Source organism: Pleurodeles waltl, chromosome 5 (assembly GCF_031143425.1).
Source record: "Pleurodeles waltl isolate 20211129_DDA chromosome 5, aPleWal1.hap1.20221129, whole genome shotgun sequence".
Taxonomy (NCBI): Eukaryota; Metazoa; Chordata; class Amphibia; order Caudata; family Salamandridae; genus Pleurodeles; species Pleurodeles waltl.
Window position 1 is genome coordinate 247031934 of NC_090444.1, and position 14334 is coordinate 247046267.

The 14334-nt window shown below is 41.3% G+C and overlaps 1 protein-coding gene across 1 annotated transcript in view; it reads right to left on the reverse strand.

Moving 5' to 3' along the window:
* Positions 1 to 10099: 10099 nt before the first annotated feature.
* The window catches only part of COX7A2L (cytochrome c oxidase subunit 7A2 like), a 49390-nt gene continuing 45155 nt past the window's right edge, over positions 10100 to 14334 (reverse strand). The window contains exon 3 of the mRNA XM_069233981.1: positions 10100 to 10408. Coding sequence (XP_069090082.1) covers positions 10265 to 10408 — 144 coding nt within the window. The 3' untranslated portion in view covers positions 10100 to 10264. The remainder of the gene's footprint in view (positions 10409 to 14334) is intronic.

The following is a 14334-nucleotide window of genomic DNA, read 5'->3' on the forward strand; positions in this document are numbered from 1 at the left end:
ACACAGTGCAAGGACTGAAATTTAACTCTATGCTCCTTATACATTACACAGATCTCACCCTACAAAAACTCATGTATCTTTCCGCATTCTTGGAAATTGTACTTCAGTTTACCTTACATGTCCTTTCCTGCCGGTCAAACTACAATCATGCACCTACAATGTGCACAACTTTCTGCACTCATTCTATGCTTTCATCACGGGCTATTTTAAGACCAGAGTGATTTTCTTGAAAATCTGATTCAGATTTGGCCATGAAGAGATCTTCTATTCGGTAATGTGGTGACAGGATTTCAAGGGATGAGAATAACTATCAGACCATTTGTCACATATCTGCCAAGCCCCTGAGGTATCAACATTACCAACAATGTTGCAACTGGAGTAAGAGAACCTTGTTACCTTCTGCTCTGTACTTTACTTTAGGTAGGACTTGGGTGAAAAACTATTCCACATGCCAAACTATTACAAATTTACCGCTGTTTGAGTTGCCACCTGAAGACCTTTCTCGTGTGTTTTGATTCTAAAGGGGCCAGAGAAGGTTGGCTTTCGAAGGAGATAAGTGAAAAAGACTATAAAATGAGACATGACTAGCTCTGCAAACTTGCAAAATTTGGTAACAAAGCATTTTGGGATTAATTTGTACAATAACTGGCCTGGGGAACACAAGAATTCCATCACAGTGTACAGAAAAGGCAGGTTTGTGGTTCCTCACAGAACTTGCTTTTACTTTTAGGCACCAACTTGATTTGACAGCATGTAAGTCTTAACAAAAGGAAGAAAGGACTACTAGTTTTGTGAATAGTTCAAGCCTTGCAATGGAATACACATCTACCCCTGGACCCAGGAAGCCTACAGGTACACCAAAGTGGGATTGGCGGTGCATTACTGAAACAAAAGTAAATAGCTGACTAAAAAAAACATTCTGATTGCAAGGGGTTCCATTCCGCTATGGTGGCCACCATTAAAAGTGATAAGGTGTTGTGCCACCTCAGATTGACACTGTAGCTAAGGGAAATCATATCACTACGTAACAGGTCATTTTTGCCAACAAGTGCCAGTCAAGCACCTTTGAGACAGGCAATGCCCTCTTCTGGACTAGGGGAACTGCAGTAGGCCTGTAGCCTACCAAACACACACAGGCAGCCTAGCTTCAAGGCACGTTTCAGAGCATAGATGCTAATTGTAAACAGTGTATTCCTCACACAAACTTCAATGCTTATTCTCCTTCACCCCTGCAGTGATTCTTTGGCCGTTGTTTACCCACGAGTCCTACACACTGGTGAGCCATGTTATAAATACAGACATCTTAAATGAGGGTCTTGCCAACACAATCCAAAGGAGGTCCCTGGAAGACTATACTGATGATCATTGCTCTCTATCATGTGTGATATCACTCATAGGCTCCAGCTTTGCTGACCTACCAACTGTGGTGCAATTCTATATCCCAAGATCACTGCCATTCCTGCCACCAAATATCCTTTAATCACAGCCCTTTCAGTGATAGGAGAGCATACAGGCGTTCTCCTCGTGCAAACGTGCTCATCACAGCTAACAAGAAACAAGTAATTTTCAATCATAGACCAGCAAGACTGTAAAGAGGAAGCACCCTTTCAGTACATAATTACTGAGCAGGGATGACCTAAAGCCCTCTGTTTCTAATGTGTTTGTTCATGACATGAGATCTGGAACACCTAAACCCACCTGGAGCCCTAAAAATACAGGGCATTTATACATAACTGTGGTTTACTTCATACAGTTTACAGAAAAGCAGAAAAAAAGCCAGCAATGCAGAAGATGTGAAAATAAGTGCATTTTTATTGCTGTATCTATATACTACAATAAAAAATAAAAAATCTTTCAAAATATAATTTAAGATTCTTGTAAATTGAGCCACAAAAGAGAAATAACTTAGCAGAAGTAGTTCACAAAAACATCTTCAGAGAAATCTGTTCCTGCGTGTTACCAAGATTTGTATAAATCAATAAAAGGTTTAACAAAATGCTGTGCTGTGTATTTCTTAGAACGCAAAACGTTTTACAAAACATTTAGTTATGGTAGCTTTTGGTGTGCTGATACATAGAGATATGGCCGTTAAAAAAAAAACAAAAAAAAAATGGGTACACTTGTTGCACATATGTAGAAAACGTTTGCATCAACTATAAATATGATATGTTGTAAACTTGGAATAGTTATTTTATATAGATATAAGATATAAAATATAAACGCACAATTTACAGAATGTCTTAACTCTAACAGACTGGCCATCTTATGAAAATATTAGTTGAAAAGGATTTAAATTGGATCATTTTCATAAGCATTCCATGAAGAACATCTGGTTATGAACCAGTCGACATTTATAGCACATAACAAAAGCCAATTGCCCATTTAGAAAATATGATTGTTATTGGTCTCTAGGTCATGTAAAACCTTTTTTTTCACCGCAGACCAAATAACACTTGAGTCTACACCAAGACATTCTTAAAACTGCTGTTTTCCAGATTTTGCAAGTACCCAAACATATTTACAGATATGACATATACTTAAATATAGTTGAGGTTTATGGTGAACTGTGTGAGAGGCACTTGCACAATCAATTATTTAAGGAACACCTAATAAATAAACCCATCTTCTTACAACTATTCGCCTCTGCCGCATTTTTTGGTTTGCCCATTTGATATTTTGACTGCTGCCCTAGTTGCAGCTCCTTAAATGAGCACAGACAATTCTGCTCAGTTTGAATGCATAGATGTTTTTCAAATAGCTCATCTGTCAATCTCATAGGGAAAATATTGGTGCACCCTTCCAACTTCCACCTTAAAACGTAACCTGTAATTTTAAGAAATGCATGTTTTCCAGAGGCCCTACAACATCAGGTTTCAACTGCTTTCTAAAAGTATTTGTTTCGCGCTTTTGAACAATTATACTAAAATCACCGAAACGGCCCCCGGATACTGCAAAATTAGACGTGTCTGTTGACCTCTGAAACAACTCAACTACTCAAAACAGGGATCATCTCGTCCAAGCACTACAGGAGGTCTGAATTGACTGGGCTCTATGGAAACATTTCCTTGGGAACTTAATGGGCTGATGTGGGCAGTCCAGGGACCAATGCAGAGCTTCAGAAAACAGAGAATTGCCAGCTTGTTTGTTTGGGTGCAGAGGACTCCGAGATAATTTTAGTGCATGAAGTGTGCTCTAAGCAAAGAAAGTTTGTAACACTGCTAAAAAGTTGAAGCCCACCACCAATAACTTGCTATTTTCCACTTTAAAAACCCAATTCCCACCAATGAAAGTTGATATTCTGAATGGAACTAAAGAAACGATATCCCTGTCTTTCAATGAAGAATTCCTACCTACCAGAGGATTGAAGAAAATAATTCATTTGTGTCTTGAAACGTTCGACTTTAACCTTCCTGCAGGGCAGTTTGTGCCAGAATCATGCTGACCATTGGGCCTAAAGAGAACCAGGATCTATCAGAAAAGCCTGCTAGCCACTGTGGCACCAATGCCTCTCTGTAAGAATTTTACTGACTGATACACAATCGGACATTTTTCTTGTGTGCCCATGCATAACTCCCATCTGTAAGGTAGGTCGCAAAATGTGTGAGGACAGAGAAAGTTATCTGCTGTGGAGAACGCCAGTGAACCAATCTAAAGTGAACAATTTGCAATGGGCCTGAAATACGAATTGTGGGAAACCTCCTGTAACTGAAAACCATGGAAAATAATACGGGAAGCCAGGCTTGAAGATTTAAGGATTTTTTCCACAAGGTTGTTTAGATAATAAAAAGTGTGGAAAATTGTTGAACTTTAGAAAGAGCACTACTGAATGGTGGATGCATACCCACAGAATACCACCTTAGTTCTTTTTCTAATTCTTGCCTATCAAGCAGATACATTTTTGTTAGAAATGGGGTTTGTGGTTGGCTAGGGTATGCAGCTAAGCCAGGCAGTACCTACCCGCTCTAATCAGGGCGAGGTCCTTACACACCCAAGATAACCCCTGCTCACCCCATAAGTAGCTTGGCGCGAGCAGTCAGGCTTATCCCAGAGACATTGTGTAAAGCGATTGCACAATACACACAACACACGTGATGCGCTAACCCCACCACAAAGGAAACACAACACCAAGTTACATTAAAAATAAACTGTATTGTACAAAACATTATCAGACCAAACGCAACATGTCCGTAATACCCTGCTACCGAAGCAGTTGTCAGAACATCACACAATACTATTACTCTGCAAAAGCCAGCAGTAGTCACATACAACACATAAGTTGCTGGTTATCCTTCAACATAAGCAGTAGTCAAGTAAACATTACTATAAGAGTGCACGTCATAGTAAAACATACTATTAGGAATGCCTAGGTATTACTATGAGTGCACACAAGGTGAAACATACATATGCCTGAACGCAGAAAGTCAGGAATGCACATGCCATAGAACAAACTCCCAAATGACAGGACCTCCCTGGTACCAGCATCAAGGAATATGGCACTACTGTGCTGCTAAGGTCATCTGACAGGACTGAAGACCTCCGTTGAGGGTCACCACCCCATCCTGCAATCTGCGGGGGCAATTGCCATCCCGAAGAACAATGGAAAAGAGAGGGTAGGGGGCAGGACACCTACCCCCGCAAGGGACCCTCCCTGGGATCCTGCCAGGTCAGAGATCACTCCAGCAGTCTCCTTCTACGCTCCAGCACAGGAGCCTTCAAACTGAGCGCTGTCCTCGCGCTTTGAGCAATAACATGGCAGGGGAACAGCACTCAGTCCCTGGAGACAGCAAGAGGGAGCACAGGGCGGTAGGGCCCAACAAGCAGGCCTGCACAAGGAGTTGCAGTCAATGGCAGTTCCTCCTAGTGACCCAGCAGGTCATGGGTCAGCACAACAGCAGCAGTCAAAAGGCAGTTCCTGGTGAGTCCCTCCAGCAGCATTCCAGGTCAGTTCTTCAAGAATATCTCAAAGTGTCTCATTTTCCTGGGGAAAACTCCCTGTACTTATACTCAGTTTTGCACAAGCTTTCACAAAAGGGGGATAAGAGGTTCTAACCAGTTCCAACTGGTTCTGGGAGTGTTCCCTCTCTCCTCCAGCACAGGCTCCAAACATCAGTTTGGGGTAAACAAGCTCTTTGTGTGAGGCCAGGGTACAGCCTTTATAAATGCAGGTGTGCCCTGTCTCCCCTTCTCTCAGCCCAGGAAGACCATTCAATATGCAGATGCACCGCAGTGACACTTCCATTCACCCTGTGTACAGGCTGTCTGAAAAAGTATGCACAATACCCAGCTGTCACTCTGTTTTGCAGCTTGACTCCAGTCCATGTCTGAAGCACAGAGAAATGCTCACTTTCTAGAAGTGGCATTTGTATATTGGTAATAAAAAATCTCACTACCATTAGAGCCATACCAAACATGCCTACACTACCCCTCATAGATCAGACAATACCCCCTAGACATAAGGCAGGGCATTTCCAATGCAATCCTATGAGCAAGGCAGCACTCACACCAGTGAGAAACCAAATAGGCTGTTTGGCACTACCAGGACAGGCCACACAACCAGGCACATGTCCTCCCTTATACATGCATAGCACCCTGCCCCATAAGGCTAGCTAGGGCCTACCTTAGGGGTGACTTATATGTTGTAAAAGGGGAGTTCCAGGCCTGGGAAGTAAATTGAGATGTCAGGGTCAAGTGGAAGTAAACTGTGAATGTTGACAATTGTTTCTTGTTTGGGGCTGCAAGGTAAATCCTGCCAGTCCAGAACATTAAAGTAAAAAAAAAAAAAAAAAAAAAAAAAAAAAAAACACGTTGGGAGAAAATGGGCAGTGTGTCAGGGACATTTTTTTTTTTCTTCAGATTTGCAAGTTTGTTTGTAAACCCTGCTCTGAGAACCTGAAGCTGCAGGAGTGACCTGGAGGAACTTTACAGGCAGTTTGTAGGACTTACAATTGTTTTCCAAATTCAGAGGAACGGGATAAAGTGCTGATGCTTGCCAAGAGAAGCCACACTATCAGCGGGGGTTGGGGGGGTAGAACGGTTTGTCCTACCTGGAACTTTTTGTCACAATGAACCCCGTTTTATTCAGGACCTTGTAGAGAAGGTGTCTGTCCTTGTCAATATATGCCCAGCTGCAGATTCTAGCCTTGCCCCACTGGTCAATTTTGATAAGTGACAGTGATTAAGTCTAGAGGTAAAACCTTCAACTGGAGCAAGGTGGCAAATCTATTGCACTTACAAAGTGACCATGGTGGCTATGAAATCCAGTTTTGTCCCACACTGAGCTTTTGGCATCAAACACAAGGTTTTCAGCATGATGAGACCTTGCCCTGCATAACATAAACCTACTCTGTAGGTAAAGACTTTGACCTGGGCCTGCCTTGTGTAGCTGGTCTCCACCTACGTATTGGTCAACTGTGACATGAGACTTTATATTGGCCTTTACTTTTTATAGGTCCTTTCTGCCTTCAAAAATGATCTCTCTGTGTTACCTTATCCAATTGTAACCTTTTTTGCTTCTTAAATTTTTCTCTCTCTTTTTTTTTTTTTTACATTAGATTGGGAGCTTTTTTTTTTTTTTTTACACTGGACTATAAAATTGTTGGAATAGCTTGACCTCAACACATTTCTCTGGGGATTTGCCTGCTGCTTGTGCTGTAGCTACCAAGGGCGAGCAGAGTTTCATTGAGACTTGTGCTGAGACCTTACTAAAATGTGCTTATTATGCTGGTAAGGAGCATTACTCTGCCATAGTGACAGTTGCCAGTGCCCCCTCAGTCAGAAGGTGAAAAGTCTGAAATACTCCTTAAATAAACCGCAGTTAATGAAGCCGAGGCTAGAACTGGTTGACACTGGAAGACCAAGTATAAGTCAAGATGTATAAAAACATACGCATCTGAACTATGGTGGCCAACAAGGGGAAGCAGAGAGCTCACCACCTCCACCACATTGGCTGGCTGTTGGGATGTTACAAATGACGTTGATGTGCTACTGAAAAATTACTTTTGCTGTGTTTACAGTCACCTAACATGGTTCACCACCATTTGTAGTTACTAGACACTTCAAGGGTGATAACAGGGAATGAATAAATTAAGTACTATAGAAACACATTGATTTTCATGGAGGAAGCCCGCACTGCTTGCATTAAGCTTCCAAAGGAGGCACCAGGATTCCTCACCGAAACCATTCAAATTTGTGGGCCAGACAGCTGGGGCCCTCGAAAAGCTCAATCATAGCTTATTAAGAGTGTGGCTTCTCGCCTGCATACCCCCATCAACATTATTCTGTAAACAATTGTGACAAAAGACTGCCACTTGTCAGAACTAGAAGTGCAATGCAGCAACCCCACACTGAACACAGACTAATCCATAGAGTGAATTTTGGAAACTGGTGTTAACTACAGAAACATAGGGGGACTGGTGGAGGTAAAAAAATTATTTCAAGAAGTGCACATTTGAATGTGTCCAGCCGTGTGAAACAATGGCTGTTACTATCTTAGTAAGGCTTAACCTCACTGATTGTATCCCAAAAGAACAAATGTAAGTTCAGCTGCTTTATACCCATGTTAAAAGAAAAATGCAATGAGCAACATCACACCAAACCTCTTTTTAACAGCATTGCCAACAAACACAAGTAAACTTTAGGAGTAGAGGTCTTTGCACAGCTAACAAAGGTGTGTCGCAATGCCCAAATTGACTTTTCCTGGCCTGGCCTGGCCTTGCCTTTTCCTTACAGTGGAATTGACAATCTGTGAGATAAATGGAAGTGTTCCATGTTTCACGACCAGAGCACAACAATCTGCTGCCCAGCATGTACGGCCAATATGCACACTGAAACCCCTATTTAGGTATCACTATTGCTTCATCAAACGGATCTGTGGAAGTCTATTGGCAGCTGGCCAGATTTCAGGGCTGCAGGCCTTCTTAAATGCGACTCTGAAAAGGAGAAGACATACTATCATCTCCCCTGTAAACTCCATTCAACCCCCCATAAATGGTACTCCCTGTGAGTACTCTGCTACACACGGTGGTGCATCCCACAGAGAATTCACTAAATCGATTTTATCATTACATAGATGTCACTACATAAAGTTCACCAATAAGGAGAATACCACTGCTGAAAATACCACGTTGAATGAATCAAGTACAAAGGTATGAATAAGTGTGAAAGAGTGGGAATGTTAAGTTTATGGTTAAGGTAGGGGTTAGCCTTAATTTAAGGTATAGTACTAGTTTTAGGGGCAAGGCTAAACTCTGTTTAACGTCCGGGGAACGGGGAAGGCTCAGTTTTAGGTTTATGCTCAGTGTCTGGGCAAGGTTTAGACATAAAACTAGGGTAATGCTTACGTAAGGTCAGGTAATAGGCTTAAGGTTACTAGGCACATCCTTTTTCTTAGCTAATGCAATGTAGTAGTGTTTTTATGCAAGACAGTGATAATTTCAAAGTGGTGGATTGTGTTTAGTGATATAGAACTAGGTAGGCCATATATGTTGTGCATGTGACTAGGCTGACCAAGTGTGCAGTGAATGATGTAGTTAGAATAAGGTGAACGTTACATATAACTGTGGTTCCCCTTCAGGACGTTTTCACTCCCCTTTCTGGATGTGACAAACTTTACGTACTTGTCTCTGAAGCTCAGCCTCAAGAGACCATGCAGGACTCTGGTGGACTTTGGGAAATATACACTGCTTCTCAGGCTAGCCAGCCTATACTCATCAACAGTACCAGAGTGCCCATTCGTCTGCTCCTAAACTACCACATGACCTCTGCACATTATCAGCTACGAAAGGAAGGCCTTGCCTGACAGATGTAATCCACATTCCATTTTGTGTCATCCCCTTTCCTGTCCTCAGTAAAAGCAGAAGAGTCCAGAAGAAGTGTTAGCTAAAAAATTAAATAAAAAAAAAAACTGTTCTCTGGTTGGCTCGACATCTTGCCAGTGACAACAACTTCGTAAAAAAAAAAAAAAAGGCAAACACTAGCTCGGTACAGTTTAATGTCAGAGGTCTCCAAACTGTTTAATGACGCGCCCCCCCAGTTGAAAAATAAAAATCACTGGGCCCCCCCTTAGAATTTTTCACAATTATTTTATAAACATGGAAATGTTTAAATATGTCTAAACCTATTTAAACATTGCACGTAAGTACTGTTACCTTTTTTAAACTGCAATAACCTGCTTCTGCTTAAAAAAAAGCCTATTATCTGTATAATATTTATTTTGGCCAGAGTCTGGGGCCCCCGCTGGGATCACTCGAGGCCCCACTAGGGGGTCCCACCCCCCAGTTTGAAGACCTCTGGTCTATGTCATTATGAACATCTTCAGCCAGCCTAGTGCGAGGTTAACCAAGGACATGACTGCTATTCGATGTAGCCTCAAAAGACCACGAGGCGGTAGTCCTGATGTTAAGAGTTAACTTGCAAATTACGTAGTCTGGGTACTACATACATGACAGTATCAACTATCCCCTTCCAATGAACTGTACCTTTGTCACCAATTTGAACTCTAAGGGGCCTCCCCTAAGCTATGTCAGGCAGACCACCATACACCTGTTGGCCCCGTTAACACACAAACTTTATGAACACATCAATGACTTGGACACAACCCCTATAGCTTTTGGTTGGTGGGTTTTCAGGTGCTTTGAGGTTAGTGGGATTTCAGGCTCTTTGAACTGGATTCCAACTACATGATATCAATCAAACTGATTTGTTGAGATTTGCATTCAGGACTGCTGAGAAAGTAGGGCAGAAGGCAGACATTTATTGGTAAATTCAAACAGTGTACCTACCATACAGACTACTGTCTCTACCCAGTTTACAGGCTATAGTAAACAATGCATTGGGATATTTACATTTTGTAAATAAAGAGGTGTGACTAAGGCACAAGTTACACACCTTGAGAAAAACATATGCTCATAAGTATCTGAAATCCACTACTGACACAGAAACATTGATGAGGTGCATATAATATAAATCAGCAGCGTGAACAGTGAGTAACCAGCAATCCCTATGCCTGTACTGTCTTGTCAGATGTAAAGGCTGATGAAGAACAATAAACACAATTGAACAAATGCAATCTCCATGACCAATTAAACTAAATGCCAATAAATGTGCTTGTTAAAATATTTCTTTATGTCTGGAAGATAAATTACATCTGATAAAGATCATATCAAAAAACAAGATCAATGCAAATGGTGGCACTTTCAAATAAATACAGATAGCTTTGTGCAAATATCTGTCACAAAGCCCAGATGTATCAACTTCAGTTCTTGACTCATTTCTTGTTTCTTGGTTGTGTGGCCATGTACAGTGCTACCAAGCAGTAGAGGGCCCCGCCAACGGTTAAAGCCATAGTGGTGCGATATAGAAGTCGATCTGGAACTCCACGCTTTAGATGCACTGGCAATCCATCAGACGTCTAGAGAGAGGTAAAGACACACTTTCATGAAACATGGTTTACAAAGTGGTGACACTTTTAAATCAAGCAGTAACTGAATGCACGTCAATCAGTTTTTAAGATCACTTTATGAATGACAATACGTTTTACCCACTGAGCGAACAGTTACAAAAATGATTTAGTACGCACAGCCCTACAGACTAAAAAGCAGACCGGGAATATAGTGTATGGGAATAGGATTCTGGTTCTAGAAGCTACTTTAGAGTAGGAACCGGGTTCAACTAGCATCAGCCAATCAGCCTGACTGTGTTCTGGTGCACTTTGCAGACATCAGAAATACAGCACCCACTCATCAGTATACAGCAACATTCAGGTGGTGAGTGAGGGCTCGTCTATCTTTTTAGGTCAAGTGCACAAGCGCTTTGACCTTTTGTAAGAATTGTGGGCTTTTAGCCACGCCCACCTCATGCCCATAACTTTCACTCGTTCGTAGGCTTGCCTTTCAAAAATCCTTTGTTATCATTGGTAAATGCTTTACGTTTGTCCCTCCTTGGAGCGGTTATGTTACCGCCTTGGACACCAACCAACCCTGTTACATGGATAATCGCTTGTTTGCTGATACTTTTGACTGCGAGCAAACTTATTTTTCCTTTGGTGTCTCTACTTCGCGCTAATGCTCATGGCAGCTGTGGTGCTTTGAATTGGCTCGCTTATGTCAACTGTTTTATTTTTAATTTTCAATTTATGTGGCAAGAAAAGTCCAGTTAGGAATTTACAATGCCAATAGCTATAACCAGTGCTTTAAATGGGTCGGTACACACAGGTACTGAGTACCGGCACTTCTTATTTTTTTCACTCTGAGTACCGGCACTTCTCTGCTGCCAAGGAGAGTACCGGTACTCATGAAAGGTAGGCTCATTAGCTGCTAGTGCTGGTGAGCACTAGGCTCTCAGAGTTGAACCCGCCTCTGACAGCAAAGGTGCTTCTGTCGCCCTAAACTGACCCGCACTGAGCTATTCAGTGGGGATTATGTGCCTAATGTCTGGGTATTTACGATCACGCTGTGTTTGTCAGAACAGGGTCCATTCAGGCCCTGTGCTGTCAATCACATTTACACACTTGTGTGCTTTTGTGTAAACACAGGAATTGAGGCAGCCCCGCTGACAGTGACAATTAAGAAAGCCATGGGAGGAAAGTTTAAAATGGCTTTGATCCCACCTGAGTCTCTTGAACGAGGGTATGCTTATGTAGTGTGTTTGCCTGCTGGTATGTGTGTGTCTTTGTGTGAGAGAAAGGCGAATGAAAGAGAGAGAATCGGGGCACTTTAAGGAGGACTGTGTGGAATGCTTTGTGTGTGCGTGTCTGCTTGTTTCTTTCTGTGTGTGCACGTTCAAGAATATATAGTATTGTGCAAAACTACAGCAAATATGTATGCCAGTAAGATAAATAATGTGTTTCGCTTACATTTCGTTTAACGAGTTAACTTGTTTTGTTTATTCAAACACATTTCTCATGGGCCTTGGCATGTGCTGCAACTGGTATATAAGTCAAAGTATCCCATGTCTTGCTCTTAGCCCCGCCCCTAGCCCCACCCACCACACTACTAGTATATGTTAATGAGTACCTGCACTTATTTTTTCCCATTTAAAACACTGGCTATAACTCGAGCAAACGCGAGACCCATTGCACTGCAAATGCTTGTTTTACCTTGTGGTAGAACAAACACCTTACCTAAAAATGCAATAGGCAACTCCTTTGTTCCGACTTATTTTGGTGAGGGGCAGTTGGAGGGCAAAAGAAGCAAAGCTATAATCTAATGTCTTTCCGCAGAGCTCAGATCGATAGATGTTCATGCGAAAAAGAAAAAAAGTAACTCAGTGCCTCACTTCACACTTTACTATATTAAAGCGTTACCTTGACATTCATGAGCTCTGTATGAAACAAAGGTTGATGCACACTCTAAAATAGTTATGTCTATTTGTGTGTATAACACTAATAAAACACAGCAAGTACTATCAAATGTTTATTACTACCCAAAACAAAAGAGTTTATCAACCTTTCAATAAAAAAAAGATTAAGATAAAACCTGCAACGTTTCAAATTTACCCGCAGCACCTTACAAGAAGCTGCTAAATGTGAGTTAATAACTAGCTGAGCTGGATTACCACGTTTTTAAACTTGTGACCTGCAGGGAACATGAGTTCTGCAAAAGCATTAAACCTCTGAGCTATCACAAATTAAAATACGGGACACGCATGTTAAACGCTATGCTCTTCATAAGGTACATTAGCAATTTAAGCAATATTGTTATGAGTCAACCCTGTGAACATGGCCAGAATTTGCACACATATCTCTGCAGCAAGTGCATTACCTAAATGAATTATCTTACCAGTATTACACCCCGAAACATACTGGATAGATACATATCTCTGAAGTAAGTGCCTTATCCCAATATGGAAGTTTAATATAGTCTAGTTGTGGTGGTTTAAGTGAGTCAAAACAAATGTATCACATTTGTCCTTGTCCATTCAATGGGGCACAGCTTGTCAAACATAACGCATAGGCTCCTCATGATGCCGCTCTTCATGGATCCATCCTGTTCTCACATCACCCCTTAACGCACAATATATTGATTCCAGCTGTCATTTTTTCTCATTGGCAGAACTACAAACATTCAATATCACTACCAATTTGCTGCCACCACTATACAATTAATTTATAAGAAACTTTACGAAAACAAAAGGTTAAAACCATTTGCTTACTGAGCAAAACTAGAGACACCAGTATGGCTTGTAAGAGTAATTTCCAAGTAGGCAGAATGGGACCGAAAATCCATTTGAGACATGCAAAAGTAACTCAATAATATTTAATAAACAATATCTTAACATTGAGTATCGGATTTACTAATTATAAAGTAACTGAATTAATGGCACCCACAGCCTGTTGATTAGATTTCTTTTTTATAGGTCAGAAAAAATGTGAGTGCTTGGATGCATCTGAAGTGGAATCCTCAGGATAGGGTGCCCGTGGTATATGCCTAGTATTAAATACGCTCCCAAGGTTGTGGGTGCTACATCAGGTTAGTAGTAATCCGATACAGGGGTATCCCATTTCCCGATTGTCCCCAAATACTGCTCGTTTAGAATCTCCCTTCCCTCTTGAATTCTTTAGAAGCCAAACGCACCAGCTGTCTTTCAATATGAATTCCCCGGAATGACCTTATCTGGTGTACCTAAACATGGAAACCAGTTCCACCAGGTCCAGATTCGACCTTGGATTCGAGCTTTAGCCTAGTGGCTTGGCCAGAAGGCACTCAAATCATAGGAAAGGCTGTGTTGATGCTGCCTCTGTGTCCTGTGCTTTGAGCTACAACAGAGACCATATACTAGCAGTCCTTATAAGTTGGGACAATCTATATTACTAAACACTATAACTCTACAGGAAAAACAGGTAATACAAAACGTTCTGGATTTAAAAATTATTTTGTATAAATACGACATCACAACACCATTAGAAAACTGGATTAGATTTCAACAGAGATTAAGCCACCATGCTGAACTATTCATACATATATTGTTCCATTAATTCTAATATGGCTGCCATGGAAAAGAGAAATGTGATAAGTACTGATGATTGCACTTTGCATATGACAATGTTAAAACTATTTGTTTAAGCAGAGTGGGCCCTTCTGCCTGAGTTACTTGCTCATTGAGAAGACAAGCCAAAATGCTGCAAAGGTGAGTCATACAGACCTAGCTCTCATCAAGTAAATTATAGTGATGAGTGTATAAGAGCATAATGTTAAAACCGGGCTAATAGGCTTCAACAGAGCGACGGAATTTCCCTAGTAAAGAAGAACACTAACACATTTGACATTTAAAGTCAAACACTTTTTTTTAAATAAGAGAAAAAGACTAGGACGCGATTTCAGCTACTGTGGTCCTCTG